The 18,095-nt window shown below is 37.4% G+C and overlaps 1 protein-coding gene across 1 annotated transcript; it reads left to right on the forward strand.

Annotated features, from left to right (window-relative positions):
- The first annotated feature begins 13,511 nt into the window (after window positions 1–13,511).
- LOC21409582 (adenylate isopentenyltransferase 3, chloroplastic) lies at window positions 13,512–14,438 on the forward strand. Its single transcript, XM_010097912.2, has one exon. The coding sequence runs from the start codon at window positions 13,512–13,514 to the stop codon at window positions 14,436–14,438; it is 927 nt and encodes a 308-aa protein (XP_010096214.2).
- The last annotated feature ends 3,657 nt before the right edge of the window (window positions 14,439–18,095 follow it).

Consider the following 18,095-nt stretch of genomic DNA (forward strand, 5'->3'; position numbering starts at 1 on the left):
AATTCTAAAATTAAATACTCGAAAAATAATTAATTGAGAATTAATTATTATTATTTAAATAATGTGATTATTTAAATTTGAATTTGAACACATCTAGATTTATCCATTTAAACTTATTTGATAAGTTGTTCAATTTAGAATTCAAATTAATTTAAGTTTGACTTAAATTAGAATTTGAATTTGAGTCAAAATTGGACTACAGGATAAAGGATGATTTTTCTCTTCCTTCCCTATCTGGATTGGCGCCACACACACAGGGTTAGGAAACCCTAAGGGTGGCCGGCCACATTAGAGATAAGGGGAAGGGATTTTCTGTTCGAAATTCAAAATTGGAGATAAGGATTTAATTCTGTTTTGAAGTCTGACTTCTACTCTTTAAATATGAGAATGATAGAAAATTGTGTAGACAATTTTTGAAGCAATTTTTCTGCCCTAATTAGATTGGTGGCCGAATTTACTCAAGAAAAAAAGAGAGCAAATATTTTTTCTCCAAAAAATTCTACATCGTGCATGCGTTGGTGTTTGTGGAAATTCGAGTGTTTAAAAAACCTATTTTTGTCTCACGTGTGCCCACACACACGTCTTCGTGGAATCAAGGAATTGACGTAGAAGACTTTGGTATTCTAAACACAAAGATTGGAGCAAGGACTGTTCGTGGTCAAAGAATTCAAGTTATCATCCGAGTCAGCTTCCAAGTATTTTTCCGGATTGAATTCTTGATGTAAATTAATGCGATTAATTTATTCGTGCATAAATTAATATAATCTATAAAATATCTCAAAAGTTTTATGAAAATTTTTGTTATACACGATCCGCCTCTTCCCCGCACCACCGCGCTTCCACACCCGGATTCGATTCGGGCTACCAACATTAAGTTGGTCTGCTGTGAAATGCTTACCAAACTTAAGTGCAATTTTATTACCAATTTTCATCCACGTTTTTCTATCCAAAATGGATGTTTGCAGCCCCTTCTTTGACTCCTCATATATCAGTTCTACATAAAAATTCTCAATTGCAGCCGGCCATTTCGTATTATCGTCCTTATCACACATCTAAAATAACACTTTCATCATTAAAATAAAATGAGGCAAATGAATCTTCGTACATACCGGTGGTGGATGATTTTCGAGATGTGTTTCCAAATGAGCTACCAGGGCTTCCACCGGACAAAGAGATTGAGTTTTACATAGATTTAATCCTCGGTACCTCTCCCATTTCTATTGCTCCATACCGCATGGCACCTGCTGAAAATGTCGAGTTAAGGAAGCAATTGCAAGAATTAATGGAGAAAGGGTTTATTCGTCCTAGTACATCACCGTGGGGAGCTCCTGTCCCTTTCGCAAAGAAGCATGATGGGTCATTGAGACTTTGCGTGGATTACCGTCAACTCAACCGAGTCACCATCAAAAATAAGTATCCACTACCCCGCATTGACGAATTGTTTAATCAGTTAGGTGGGTCCCGATATTTCTCCAAGATTGATTTACGGTCAGGATATCATCAGTTGAAGGTAAGAGATGAGGATGTTTCAAAGACGGCTTTTCGCACTCGCTATGGTCACTACGAGTTTCTTGTCATGCCATTCGGGTTGACCAATGCACCAGCCGCATTTATGGACCTCATGAACAGAGTTTTTCGTCCGCATTTAGATCGCTTTATCATCGTCTTCATCGATGACATCTTGATTTATTCTAAGACTTAAGAGGAACATGCAGAACATTTGAGAATTGCCTTACAAACTTTAAGGGAACATCATCTATATGCTAAGAAAGAAAAGTGTGATTTCTAGATGACTGAAGTGAAATTCCCTGGACATGTTGTTTCCCACGAGGGCATATCAGTTGATCCCTCCAAGGTAGAGGCTGTGTTGAACTGGGGGCGTCCGAAGAATGTGTCAGAGATTCGTAGTTTCCTTGGGTTAGCGGGATATTATCGGCGATTTGTGGAAAATTTCTCGAGGATTGCATCGCCTTTGACAAGGTTGACGAGAAAGGATGTTAGGTTTGTTTGGGATGTAGAATGTGAGGAAGCGTTCATGGAGCTGAAACATCGACTCACTAGTGCTCCTATTCTCATAGTCCCTAGCAGCAACAAGCCCTACACAGTGTTTACCGACGCTTCTAGGAATGGATTGGGATGTGTGTTGATGCAGCAAGGTCGAGTGGTAGCTTATGCTTCACGACAGCTGAAACCCCATGAGGTGAATTACCCTACCCACGACTTAGAACTAGCTGCAGTGATCTTTGCACTCAAAATTTGGAGGTGTTATCTCTACGGTGCAAAATTCGAGCTTTTTACTGACCATCAAAGCCTCAAGTACCTGTTCACCCAATGAGATTTGAATTTGAGACAACGAAGATGGATAGAGTATATGGAAGATTACGATTTCAATCTTCAGTACCACCCAGGAAAAGCTAATGTTGTAGCAGATGCTTTGAGCCGGAAGAGCCATGGAGTCTTGGCTAGTTTGGCATTTGAAGATTGGAATAGGGTAGCTACCGTTGGGAGTTTTGATTTGTAGTACTATGAGGACAGTTACAAGGCATGTGTCTTCAACATTGTGGCAACTCCTACCTTGATACAACTGGTAAAGCAAGGGCAATGGCATGATGAAGAACTTGGTGAAGTTTGAGACCAGCTTCAAAGTGGAGAACAGATTGAGGAATGGTAGGTAAGTCCAGAAGGATTCCTCATTCACAGAGGGAAACTTGTGGTTCCGAATGATCCTGATCTCCAAGATGCCGTGTTGTATGAGGCTCACCGCTCTAAGTTTTCCATTCACCCTGAGAGCACTAAAATGTACATAGACTTGAAAAGGCAATACTGGTGGCGCGGAATGAAACGCGACGTTGCCAATTTTGTGGCTAAATGTGCAATATGTAAACAGGTCAAAGCGGATCATCAGAGACCTGGTGGCGAGTGCCAGCCCCTACCTATTCCTGATTGGAAGTGGGACCACGTGACAATGGATTTCGTCACGGGATTACCTAGAACCCAAGAGGGGTATGATGCTGTATGGGTTGTCATGGATCGCTTGACGAAGACTGCCCATTTCATTCCTATAAGAGCTGATTATAAGGTTCCCAAGCTGTGACGATTGTACATCGAGAGGGTAGTCACGTTACACGGTGTCCCTATGTCTATTGTCTCTGATCATGACGCTCGATTCACCTCTAAGTTTTGGAAAGGATTACAAAATGCTTTGGGAACTGAGCTGAGATTTAGCACCGCTTTTCATCCCCAGACTGATGGCCAATCAGAGCGGGTCATACAGATTCTTGAAGATATGCTTCGCGCTTGTATTTTGCACTTTAGAGGCAGATGGGGTGAGTACCTACCAAATGCTAAATTTGCCTACAATAACAGCTATCAAGCTAGCATTGGAATGGCTCCATTTGAGGCTTTGTATGGTAGACCCTGCAGATCTCCTTTATGTTAGGCTGAGAAAGAAGAACACATTAATCTTGGGCCTCAGTTTGTACGGGAAACAACAGATAGAGTTCAACTTATTCATGATCGCCTCAAAGCTGCTCAAAGTCGACAAAAAAGTTATGCAGATAACCGGAGACGACCGTTAGAGTTCGAGATTGGAGATTTTGTGTTCTTAAAAGTGACCCCAAAATGCGGTGTTTCTCGTTTTGGTATTCGAGGCAAGCTTGCACCGAGATACACAGGGCCATTTCAGATACTAGAATGAATTGGACCAGTTGCATACCGCCTAGACCTGCCATCCCAATTGTCTCATGTCCATAACGACTTCCACGTGTCGATGCTACGGAAGTACGAATCGGATCCGTCTCAGGTAATAACATGGACAGATGTCCCGATCCAGGTAGACACGACTTACGAGGAATTTCCTGTTCGAATTTTAGAACGTGAGATTAAGACTCTGCGTCGTCGTGAAATACCCTTGGTAAAAGTTCTATGGCAGTATCATGGAGATGAGGAAGCTACTTGGCAGCTTAAGTAAAAAATGCAGAAAAAGTACCCTTATCTATTCTGAATACAGTTGTAATTGTAATTTCAAGGACGAAATTTCCCAAGGGGGGTGAAGTTGTAAAACCCAAAATTTATTTGGGGTCAATTTGTAATTTTTAAAGACTTAAGTGTGAAAATTTTAGAAATATGGGCCAGAATTTGAATTTAAGAGAAATATGGGGGTCAAAAATAAAAATTTTGACAGTCAGCATGCCCAACCTGTCATTTATTGCCACTTGGGCGTGTTCCTCATCCTCACCAATCAGAAAACCCTCATTTTCCCTCTCCTCATTTTCTCTCATTTTCTCTCCTTTTCTCCACGCACGGCCGACCCACCTCCGGTGAGATTCCGGCGTCCATTTTTGACACCTCCCGGCTCGTGGGAAAGATCTCATCGAGCTGAGTCCGGATTGGTGTCTTCCAGCCGCCAACTCCGCCGGACGACGCCACACTCGCCGGCCAAAGTTTCAAAAAACACCCAAACTTCCGATCGTGATATCTTCGCCGTCCGGTGTCCGATTGAGGTGATTCTGGTCCCAATAGACTCATAGCGAAGAGACGAAGAAAACCGTACCAGCAGCACGACTTGATTCTGACCGGAGTGCCACCGCCTGTGGTGGTCAGATTTCTCACCGCCGCCGCCCTCATACCTCCCTCCTCCGGTTGCCGTGAACGACACCGCCCAGCTCATTAGCTTCAGAGGGAGCCGACGAGTCGTTCTGGGCCACCAACCGTGGTCACCGCCGTTGGCTTTCCGGAAAACGAGCCGCCGCCGCCATGAGAAAAATGGGAGGATGGTTCCGGTGATCTAGCCGTTGGATCCTCGTGATCTTGGTGTCAAAATACTCAGAATCTCACGAGTAATGAAAGCCCTCAATCAATTTTGAAGATCCGTGGCTGAAAAACAAAGATTCAAGACTCAAAATTTGACCGTAATTGAGGATCTGGATCCATGTTGTTAGAGGCTGAATTTGGTAAAATTGACATCGCCATTGAATTCAGAACTATTGATTTAGGGGGGGTAAGACCCAAGTCCGCCGCGGGATTCTTCACCGGGAAGCTCCGCTGCCGTACCGCCGCCGGTGGCCGGATTCCGGCGAAGCTTCGTTTCTCAGCTCTTCGACTTCTGATTGATGATCCGTTTTGAGGTAGGGGTCTTATTACTTAACTTTTGTGGACTTTTATTTAATTTAATTTATTTTGTTAAATTTGAGAAGATTGAAATTGTATATCAAACTTATTTATTACTGTTATACGACATGACTTGAAACATAACCATTAGGGGGCCCGTCCTGTAATGTACAGCGTGGCCAAGAGATTTTGACATAACTTTGGAATCTGACACAAAAGCATGGTTAGGAGAATGTAAACCGGACACGATAGGGAGATAGTGTCCTAACAGTAGGTGTGGTCGTTCACCATCCCTGGGTGTGAACCCGAAAAGGTAAAAGAGGGGAGAGGTGATGACGCTCTCCGGGGTTGAGAATCCCCAAGGTTACTGTATAGTGGTTACGTCTTGGTGAGGGCTCAGAACGACAGTTCACCCTTGCCCGTGATTCGAGAACTGATTTGGTAGGGACGCCGAGATAGAGCTCCTTGCTATCAGTGCCTCTGAATCACCGCGCCCTTCGGGGGGTTTTCGTCACGAGCGTACGGATTGGGTTATCTCACTGATACTGATCATCTGACTCATTATACATAAAACATCAAAACTACTAACCATGCAGGTTTAATTGGAAAACTAAATAAAACTAAAGGTGAGTAATAGTCCTCCTACTGTGCCCGTGTTGGAGACCTATCCCTTCTATTGGTCTTCTTCTTTTATGTAAGATTCTGACTGGGTTGTTTTCAACATGGATGTGACTGATGATGGGTGTATTATTTTAATATTTTACTTGGTGCTACATTGTACTGTGGATTTCTGGTTTAATTTTCTTTGTCGAGTTGTGATTTTAATCATGAGTTTTTCGTTAAAAGTCCCATGGGCACTTGTCGTTTATATTTCAGGAGTTATATTTTATTTTTATTTTTGTTTATCCCTCGTATTTTATTCTTATTGCGTAACCCCCACCTAGGGGTGTTACACAAAATCTCCCTTTATCCTTTATCCATTATGGCTGGCCATTCATTGGGGATTTTATCCCTGTGTAGGCGCCAATACCAGATATGGAAGGAAGAGAAAATCATCATTTATCATACAGTCCAATTTTGATTCAAATTCAAATTCAGATTTAAGTCAAACTTAAATTAATTTGAATTCTAAATTAAACAACTTATCAAATAAGTTTAAAATGATAAATTTAAATTATGTTCACAATTCAAATTCAAATTTAAATAATCACATTATTTAAATAATAATTCATTCTCAATTAATTATTTTCGAGTGTTTAATTTTAGAATTCCGTAATTCTAAAATTCCCATTTTGTCCTTTGTGTCTGGTAGAATTACAAGGACGACGTGGGGACTAATAGACCTATAATCCCGAGCTCCAATAAAATGAATAATTAATTAATTAATTCTATTAATTCCAATAGTTACTCCACTATAAACTTGGAATTGCACTCTCGAAATTATAGACATAAATTACTTCTAAACTGTGAAGTGTCCATTTGATATAGTCACTGCATATAGATCAATCATCCATAAATAATTCATAATTAGAGCTAGGTAGAATCCGTTAACCTCTCTAATTATATCTTCATCCTTGAGTACCATTGATTCTCTAATGTATAGTGATTCATAAAACACATTCATGAACCAGAGCGCTCTTACTAATCCACGTACCGAATCAACACTCAAGAGAATTATTTATCTACTTCTTTCTCAAGAATGAATGGATTCCATCTTATATAATAACATTCCCGGCTACCTACTTCATCATGTCTCTAAAATACAAGGAATATGATTCAGGGTCTCAGAATCCGTACCGAGTAAATCAATAGATACAAATCCATAAATAGGAGTTTGTTAAGAATTCAGGATTATGATCATTCTATATATAACCATAGGTAGACTCATATAGAATTTCTATACTTAACAGAAATTATTAGAAATTCATATTGTGTATGTGTCCCTGTTCCACATAATCTCATTATGCGTAATGCACTCATTCAATATCTCACTATATTAACAGTGTGGATAACACCGTTCCATTCTAAATGGGAATGACATGTATTAATAATATTTTAATTAAAGATTTTGAACTTTAATTAAATTCATTACTAACATCTCTTTTTTATTATTATCCTTAAACATTATTCTCTCACATATAACACTTATATACAATGTTTAGGGTCACATAAATAATCATGGAATTTTCATTGATATTCATAAAATATTCACAACTATATACACATAAAATGATGAATAAACTTTTTTATTAAATAAATAATAAATATCCTATCACATCTCATGCTTCTAGGACACCATTCCCAACATATACTTCTTTACCCCAATGAACTGATGAGAGCTTCCTTCAGCTCCTCCCAGTTGGAGATGGACTCCGGTTTAAGTGTATGGTACCATCTCGGGCAGAGTCCGTCAAGTGGTTCCGGAATGCTCGACACATTATCTCCTCCGCTTAACCATGCAAAAGCATATGCCCTGTGTACATTTCCAGGTGGTCGTCAGGATCCCCTCTGCCATCGTACAATAGGATCGTTAGGGATTTGTATTTGTCGGTTAGAGGCGGTGCCATGATCTCCATAGTAAAAGGGTGGTCGTGAATTCGGCCGGGGGTGACGTCGACGTTGACCACTTCCGCCACCTGTCCTAAGTTTTTAGGTGGCTCACCTAGCTTTTGACATCTTTCTTTAAACCGGCGACGTCACCAGTGAATTTTTCTTCTAGGCTTGTTACGCGCTCCATAATGGCTTTAGCCTCTTCCGTAGAAATTGCAAAGCTGGCCCCTTTTGAGGCTCCTGCCTTCTTCATATTCAGCTTATCCCTCAGGTCTCCGCCTTCTTGTACCGAACCCGAATCTCCTGGGATATTTTTTCCCAGGTTCTGAGGTGGCGCCTCAGGGTTTTCTAGACCGGCGAGTGCTCTTCTTTCCTGGGTTCGTCGCCTAGCAGCCCTTTGTCGGCTACCAAGGGACTTGGACGGTCAGGGTCTCAGGTTATCTTCCCTAGCGTTTTCACTGTCCCTGATCCCTTCCGAGGCACCCTTGCGATCACCAGCATGCTAGTTCCCAACCATGGCAGCTCCTGGTGGTCTCGGGGCATCTTCCAAAGGAGGCATGAAATTTATTCCTTCCAATCACTCGACAACGGTCGTTAGTCGTCGAACCAAGTCGGTCAGAGTGTCCAGCCGGGCCTGCATCTATACTGGGTCAAGCTGTGGCGCGCCTATGGGTGGAGCTTCATCCCTTGCCGGGGGTTGATTCCCCTGGTCGGGCTGATTCCTCCTTGCCCCACTGTTGGTCGGATGCGTGGCATTTTCCTCCGTTTGACTGGTCGAATTTGAAGCACCATTTTTCTTTCTTGGAGGCATGGTCGTTTGTTGTTAGGGGTTGAACACGTGAACTAGAGATTCTAGGTTCGGTCCCCAGCGGAGTCGCCAATTGTTGACGGTGGAATTTCGTCAACAGAATTATGCCGGATTACTTCTAGGTACCCTCTTAGGTTACCGGCATGATAACGTTATATATGTTTGATGTATTGTTGCTGTAGGGTTTTTGGTGGTATGACAATTCTAAAAATGTGAAAGTAATGCTTGAATGAATGCAAAAGACACGTAAGTTTTATAGTGGTTCACTCTATTAATCAAGAGCTACATCCATTGTGTATTGAATATATTTCTTTTCTATAGTTCTTCTAAGATTACATGAAAAAAAGATCCTCTCATCCTTTGGGGCTCTGCCTTTTTTATAGCCCAACGATTTCTTCGTAGCCAGTTCTTCTTTGTAGGCTTATCCACTCGAGTGGCCTATTACCCTGTGGGCTCAAATCATAGCCTGTCAATACCTTTTGTACTGTTCACCCATCCAATTTGTCCCATATTACGGCTTTGTAGATCCTGTAATCCTCAACCGTCCATTACAGGCGGTTTTAGGGACTCATAATTAATCCCTGCGCCATTGACACCTTTTGGATGAGGCGCAAACTGTTGTGTCAGGGGTCTTTAATGAGGCATTTTGCAACCCGTATCCTGCCCTCGACGTCTATACCGGGGAATTAGGCTCTTCGCTTGGCTGAATCTCGTGGAGCTTCCAATGCGCAAGTCATACAGGCCTCAACGGTCTTAAGTGGTCAGCGATCTGAGGATTGACCCGTACGATTGGCCTTCTCAATCATTCAGAAGAAAACAAGGTCCAGACGTCGACCGCTATCTGCCGTGGCAAACATAAAGCCACGTGGAGCGTTTTCGCCGTCCCACGTGTTAGCGCACATTTTCCCATATAACAGAATAAAAATTAGTTTAGGATTATTCATATTTGTGCCCCAAATTTGACATCCATTACCACTTTGCACTCAACCCCTAAATACTCACTTCATTCTGTTAGAATTCATCTTAAAAATGAGAGGATTATATAACAATAATACCAATATAAACAACCATTAATCACTATTTAACAAAAAAATAAGGATTCATACTGGTTTGGCGCTGTGGGGTTTTGGGAGTATGAATCCTTAATAATATTGAGAAAAGTATATGATTTGTCATGATTTTGTACAGATCTTATTATTTTTGTCATTTTAAATAATTAAATGTTATTAGTGCCTTTTATTTTATCTTTATTAATTGAATGATAATTGTTTATTTTTAGTAAAGCAGTATAAATAATATATATTTTTTCATCTTGGTATTTTCTAGTTAAATGGTGATTAATGGTTGTTTATGCTGGTATTGTTGTTATATATTCCATTCGTCTTTGACATCCTTCACGCAGGCCCTAGATCGCAAGTTTTCCTAAATATTAATTTGAACTTAATTTTAAGGGAAAAAAAAAAAGAAATTGCCACTTGGGTAGTTTTTCCATTTTCAGACCCAAATTTTTTTAACGTAGTTACGATAAGAGCCAAGAGATAAAGCTCAATTCGAGATTGAATGCTCTATTCGAGATTGAATTATCGTAAAGAAATATTGCTTATTGGAGTAGTGATTGTTGTATGGGAAAATGTGGGATGACGTGTCGAATCGCGATAGCATTCCACGTGGTCCTCTCATCCTCGCATCAGGTGACTCTCGATGTCTGGAGCTCGTTCCTTCTCGCATGTTGAAATAATGAAGCCTATTGCATGCGGTCGACCCGTTATGCCGTCGACCGTTTGGATGGCGTGCAATTCTTGCCAACAAGGGGTCATCCGCCATAAGGGTCTACGCCTTGCAAAAGCCTAGATGCCAAAGACAAAACAGAGAACGAAGTCCGTACCTTGGGGAGGATATCTGACAACATGTTGCGTCTGGGTTCGAAAGATGTCTGCAGTACATGCATTAATTACTAGCCCCTAAACCGCCCAACAGTGGACGGTGGAAGGATTATAGGGAATCTACAAAGCCGTAATAGGGGACAAATGGGATGAGTGAACAATCCAAAAGGTGATTAGCAATCTATGGGTCATAGCCCACAGGGTAGTAGGCACTCGAGTGATGGGCCTACACAGCAAAACCGCCCATGAAGTAAACGTGGGCTATAAAAGGAGGGCAAAGCCCCGAGCAAGAAGGATCTTTTTCTTTTCACATGTAAGGAGAACAGAGAAAATATATACAAGAACACAGTGGATGTAGCTCTTAATTAACAGAGTGAACCACTATAAACTTCGTGTCTCTACTTCCATTCAAGCAATACTTTCGTATTTATTTCATCACAAAGTTTACTCAAACACTCCATAAGCATAATTTCAAATATACACCAATATCAGGCCGGTAACCCTACGGGATACCAAGGGATGACCCAGCGCAATCCTGTTGACAAAATTTCACCGTCAACAGTGATGATCATGAAATTTGGTCAAGATTTTTTTCTTTTTTCTAGAAAAATTGCGTATGATTCAAAGGAAAGCCTTCTAAAGGAATGGCGATTAATGTGATATCATAGGAGATAAGTATGCTAATCTAGGTATAATTAGTCAACTGGTTTATTTACGTTATTTTTTCCTTTTTTATTTAATTGGTCTAAGTTAGGGGAAAAAGAAAAAATACCAAAATTATCATTCATTGATATTTGGACACATGATAATATTTACTTATGTTTTTTAGTTTTTTTTTTAATTTCAAACCACTTGAATAAAAAAGAGAAAAGTAATAGAAAAGACATATCATGCCCAAAAAAATGATTTCAAGATAGCAGGATGACATTTTTTAAAATGTGAAGTTACCATTTTATACTATAAAAAACATAGGATGCTAAAGTGATTTTTTTCTCTCTTTATGTAATATATATCAAAATACTCCTAGAAAAAAGTGCTTAAGTATATTGTTTATTTTTAAGGTCCCCTCAAAGGGAGGAAAAAAAAGGTTAGGGTGGGAGAACTCTATCATATAGAAGGAAACAAATCTCTAATGAATAAAATAGCTAGACGACGAATAAAAGAAATCAAAATAGAAATTATGGTCTATTTCCTTTTTGACCTTTTATGGTGAATATATATGGTAAGTTCAACTGAATTTCTTTTTTTCTATTTGATAATAAATTTCAATCTTATGAAACAATTGTTGCGTTTGGAGCAAAGATTCGTGTTATAGTTTGGATTATGGTTCGTGACTCACTATTATATTTTCTCTCACAAAAAATACATGTAAATTGAAAATGATTTTGAATCATAATTCTGAATCCATGAACCAAACGCCCACTTCTTTTCTTTAAAAACAGAAAATCCAATATGTACAATTTACTAATCTCACGTTTGGTGTCAATCCGAGACAATAGTAGCACCCAAAAAAGGGCCTTTAAAGAGTACTGAATAAAAAAATCAGAGATGGAAATAAGTGAAATCGAAACCCAGCAGATAAGAAATATCAGCTTTCAGATATTTCATGGAATTCCTAATCAATAATTAGGGTAGGATGCGTGAAATGGAGAAAATGTTTCACAAGTATAATCTGTGAATTAATTATTTTCAATTAATTTCTCATATTGTTAACTCCATTAATTAATATGAAACACAATTAGAAGCTACCGTTAGCATAATCTCCCTGTTTAATCCTGTGTAACAGTCTTGCCTTATGTAATTTGGATGAAAATGTAATTAACCTTAAATACAATTACGGTCTACTAAGCATTAAATTACCTTCTCCCTATAGAGGACCCCAATATCAGAGAAAATGCATAAGTGGCAAAATTTTTGTTACATTAGGAAACAAATCAGATATGCATTTTTCATATGTATTAGTTGACTTTCTATATAATAAAAAAGGAAATAGGAAAGATTATATTTTCTCATCTTTTTTCTTCAACTTAAATGTTTTAGACAACATACCCGCCCGGGGGGCAAGAGTGGTTATATATATGTGTGTGTATTCCAGTGTCTGAAACACAATTTTGCTACTAGCTGAACCCTAGAGCCCTCTCCGTGTACCAAAAGGCAAAAAACAAAAAATTTCTTGCCGAGATCATATTTTCTGAGGTACTACACATTTGAACTCTACATTTCTGATCATATGACTAGTATTCTTGAATTTGATATGCATTAGATTGCATCTATGATTTTTGTTTGCATGCTTCCTCGGATTATTCTATTGTTTGCTGTTAAAATCTCTTAAAAGTATTATATATATATATATATATATATATATATTTGTGTGTGTGTGCGTGTGTCTTATTCTCGGTTTTTTGTTTATGTTTTTCAGTTTTTTTATACTGTTTCTTACATCTTCGCTTTTTCTTTTTTGTAATATACTTCTTGGCCTTGATACTTATTTTGTTTGCAATGTGTCATGCGCTTGAATAAATCATCATTTGAAATAGATCAAAACTCACAAAAACTCCACCATAAAAACGATCAAAAGAAACATGACAAAGGGGAAGAGAAAATAAACAATTTTTTTTAATTCCTCACGTGCCAGTACATTTGTGCGTGTATTATATATATATATATATATGTATGTATGTATGTATATATAAACTTGCGTAATATGTGATGATGATCTGGAAAACCCTTTTTCATTTGTTTTCCTTCTTCTTGCTATTGAAACTCAACTGTGTGGAATATCATCATTCAAAATGCATAATGTACCTTTTATTTTATTTTTTTTTAACTAAACAACCAATCTGCAATCAATACTCTCCATAAATTGCAATTCTTATGATATTAATTTGGAAAAACTCAACAAATATCTACCTATCAACATCTCTCAAATATTCTTTCATTTTCTTACCTATTGTTTTTGTAATTTAATGTATTATTTTACATACTCTGCTATTTGTTTGTTATTATTATGTTTTTCCTATCTTTGATACTAATTATCCTATGTATCATTTATTTATTGTCATTATTCACTTTTTAATTTTTTTTCTTCTTGTTCTTTGGTTTGATGTAAATTAGTTCGCAACCTCAATCGCACTGTCACCAAAATGAAGCCCTCCATGACGATGTCCAAGAAGCCGAAAGTGATCTTCATCATGGGGGCCACCGGCACCGGCAAGTCGAAGCTCTCCGTCGACATCGCCACCCGATTCCCGGCGGAGATCATCAACTCCGACAAGATCCAGTGCTACAAAGGCCTCGACATTGTCACCAACAAGCTTCACGAGTCCGAGCGCGGCGGCGTCCCGCACCACCTCCTAGGGTTTATCTCCAACCCCGACGCCCAATTCACCGCTGAGGACTTTTGCTGCCACGCCAACAAATCCATCTCAATTATCACCGGGAGGGGTCGGACCCCGATCGTTGTCGGCGGCTCCAACTCCTACCTCGCGGCGCTCGTAGACACCGATTTCCGCGCCAAGTACAGCCTTTGCTTCATCTGGCTCGACGTCGAGCTCTTGGTCCTTTTCGACTACGTCAATGAGCGGGTTGACCAGATGGTGGAGACCGGCCTCGTGGAAGAAATCCGCGAGTATTTCGAACCCGGACTGGACTACTCGCGGGGGATCCGCCGCGCCATTGGGGTTCCGGAGATGGATGAGTATTTCTTGTCGGAGAAGCAACAATTGAAAGACGGTAATAATCTTGACAAGGAGGTTTTTCTTAGGCCTGCCATTGAAGAGACGAAGCTGAAGACTCAGATGCTCGTCCGGCGCCAGGTGGAGAAGATTCGCCGGCTCCGGGACGAGCTCGGATGGGAGCTGCACCGCATCGACCCGACTGCGGTGTTCAAGAGGCGGCGGGCGGCGGAGGACAAGGCGGCGGCGTGGAATGAGGTTGTGCTGACGCCGTGCTTGAAGATTGTTGGAGAATTTCTCGAGGAGGATCAGGTTTTAAGTGGTGGTGATCATGAAGAAGAGAATAAAATTAATGTGGAGTTGAACGTTAAGGCCGATCAGTTTCGAAGCACTTCTCCCATTTTTGCTCTGTGAGGGTTGGTCATCATCATCAGTTGGTTATATGCTATATGTTTACGAGTTTAAAATATATACAATATGGCTAGGATTGTGGAAATATCTATTATAATAAGATAGCTATATCTAAGCGAACTTTTGTATTTTTTTCTTTTTCTTTTTCTATGGTTGGCTGGAATGAAGTCAACCTCTTTTTCTTTTGGGTGTGTTTTTTAAGTGGTTATAGATTTTGTCTGTTTAAGAAACTAGTTACACGAGTAAGCTTATGATTACTACTATGCCACTCATTAATCTTATTACCAATATCTAAGAGAGAGTGCGTTTTTCTAATAAAGAAGTTTCGTTGGTTGGTTTCGTTAAGTATTATATGCGTTTCTCATTGTATTTGATTATTTAGGCTGACGTCAGCACTCCTTGCCTTATGTTTTTTTTTTTTTTCAAAATTTACTTGTAAGTCAAGTTTTTTTTATTATTGAATAGTTTTTAAATTTTAGGTGATTTTATACAATCAAACAGATAAAAAAAACTTAAACTTTTTTATATGTTGGCTTACGAAGATCCCTTCTTTTTTACTTTTCTTTTTTATTAGTGATTTTATACAGATCAAAAAAATTTGACTTTTTGATACGTTGACTTATTAGAGAAGATTCTTCTTTTTTACTCTTTTTTATTTTAGGGAATTTCTTCCATACACCCTTCTTTTCGGCCCTACCGGTAGGCCCATCAATTGAGATAAGATCGAGTGAGTGCATTTAATATTGCAATAAAAATATTATTCTCAACTAGACGACACTTAATCCAATGGCAACTAAAAAAGTAGCCTACAGGTAGGGTCAAAAAAGAAAGGCGTACGGGAGAAATTCCCTTAAATTGTACACTATTATACATTGAGGCATGTTTAGTAGTTTGTATTATATTGTATAAGATTTATTGTATTGTATTGTATTTTCATAATACAATACGGTATTTGGTGTCATGACATATTATATAAGGGGTCAAAATATAAAGTTTTAAAATTTTAGGATCAAAATGTAATTTTTTAATAATTTTAGGATCAAAAATATAATTTTTCAAAAGTTCTAAGGTCAAAATATAATTTTTCAAAAGTTTTAGACTCAAAAATGTAATTTTATAAAATTTTTGGGATCAACATATAATTTTATAAAAATTGAGGTGCCAAAATGTAATTTTTAAAAAATATAAAATTGCAGTGTGCCCTTCAATTTTTAAACAATTATAAGCTCGGGTATAACTCCATGTTCGTTCGACCCCGATCACTAATTGTGTGTCCAACCCCGACATGAATCATAAATCCGCTATAAAATGATACAATACAATACATTAAAAAGGAGTTGTATTCAATAATATAATAAAAATTGTATTAATTTAGCATCGATATTAGTTTATACAATACAATTATCACACTAAATATTGTATTATTATATTATACAATACGGTACTTTAATATGATTAAACAAACATGCCCTTAGCAAACAACATAAGGCTCAGTAACTATACCAGATCATCAACGTACGAAAAGGATATAACTATAGGATGTACTTTAAATTATAGTTTACATTAATCAATAAATAAAGTCAGGCATTTTGTTTTGATAAGATTATATTGTTGTCTATTTCTATTATTAGGAATGGAATGATTTAATCCTAAATCATTGCAATAAATAAAATAGAAATAATTAGACGATGCGTAACAGATATCAAACAAAACCCATTTATATTTATAATTAGATCACAACTATATTATCTATTAGAGAACCGATAGTGCTCAAAGAGAAAGAAATACTTACACAGATTTAACGGAAATTTACGTTGCTCTAATTTTGCATATTTTGTGGAGGGTTAATTTATATGAATTAGTTATGTTGGCAGGCAAGCTTGGAATTGATATTAAAAGCTTTCTAAAATGTCTACATAATTTAATTTTTTATTACAATAAACTAAAATTGGTAATTATATTTACTTAAATTCTGAGTTAACTAAATTAATTAGGAACTGGAGCTTAAATTATTTAACTCTAAACCATAACTCAACTCAAATTGTAAAACTTTGATTGGTGAAGTGAACACATCCTAAGGTTCATCTTGTTCCATACTTATTCAAATAATTTCCAGAAATTAATTTGAAAATTTGTATTCCCCTACGTTGTGTTGCATGTTGTCCCCATGTAGGGCTGCATGTTTACAACAAACATGTCATATGTGATGTGATATTTGTGTTTTAAGGGCCCATTTAGTTTGTTAATTCGAACCATGTGACTTTATATAAGATTTTTTTTTACGGAAATTATAAAAAAATAGGCCAATATGAAAAGTTTAAGAAAGTATATAGGTCAATTTTTAGTTATAGAAATTAATAGGCCATAACTTATCAAGTTATGGTTCATAACCAGATAAGTTATGGATAAACTTGTCAAGTTATGGTTCATAGCCAGACAAGTTATGGACAAAAATCGTGAATTATGAACAATAACTTACCAAGTTATGGTTTATAACCAGACAAGTTATTGACAAAAACAGTAATTTTGCATATTTATTAACTTATGTAAACTATTGGCCTATTAATTTTAATTCATCTCAAGTCTTGGCTTATTTCTCTCTTTCTCCCTTTTTTTTACTGTAGAAAAATTTAAATTCTAAACTCGAATATGTGAAATGAACGGGGGGCCTAAGTGCTAAAAATAAATTGGGTGAATTTTGATTTTTTAATTGTCTTATTTTTTCACTTTTCAAAAATTGAAAAATGATCGGTCAAAAAATTGGAAGTACTTTAAACTAAGGAACTTCGTCGTTTGTGAATTATGTTTTGCGGATTAGGTCGGCACGCAAACTAATTCAAAACCTTCAGATCTCAATCTATTATTAATCTAAAACACCCAACCTAAAAATATGAGTTTAAAATAGTTCATGAAATCTTATTTATTATATCTCAATCAAATCCAAGTCTATCTCCACCAATAAACTAAATTGTAAGATTGTAATTCATCAACAAGGAAACAAACTTTTATATATATATATTTGGTCCTTCCGATAGGATTATCCCTCTAATATAAAAAAATGGGAAGCATAACATAATATTTACATAACGTCCCAACACTAAAAGAGTGTGAAATCAGTAAATTTAATTATTTTAAACTACTCTCACACCTTCCAACTCAGTATTACATTGAATAAATATCATGTTATATGTAATTCGCGTTTTTAAACTGATTAATTAGTGTATTTTGTGAAGCACCACCTCCAGGAAAGGAAGTGGCACATTCTCTCTACAGGATTGAGAAAACTTCATAAATCCTATTTGCGAACTTTTTTAGTGAGGGCATGGGTGAAATCAAAGTTTGAAACTAAAATACTAGTATAATTATTTATTTATTTTGATATGTTTATACTTTTATTCCAAATAAATCAAATTAAGTTTAATTTCTACAATCCACAAATTGTGAACTTAATTCATAGTATCATTGATTATTGAATTTTAACCATTTGAATTTGAAATATGAGATATTCAAAAGTTAAACTAGGTATAATTGAAATATTTTTAAACATTTCATATAAATGTCATAAATAAATAAAAAAGATTCAAATGGACGAAATAAGGGAAAAAAGTTAATTTGTAGTAAAATAGCAGATTTCCTAAACTTAAAGTAGTAAATAGCTTA

Source organism: Morus notabilis, unplaced genomic scaffold (assembly GCF_000414095.1).
Source record: "Morus notabilis unplaced genomic scaffold, ASM41409v2 Scaffold115, whole genome shotgun sequence".
Classification (NCBI taxonomy): domain Eukaryota; kingdom Viridiplantae; phylum Streptophyta; class Magnoliopsida; order Rosales; family Moraceae; genus Morus; species Morus notabilis.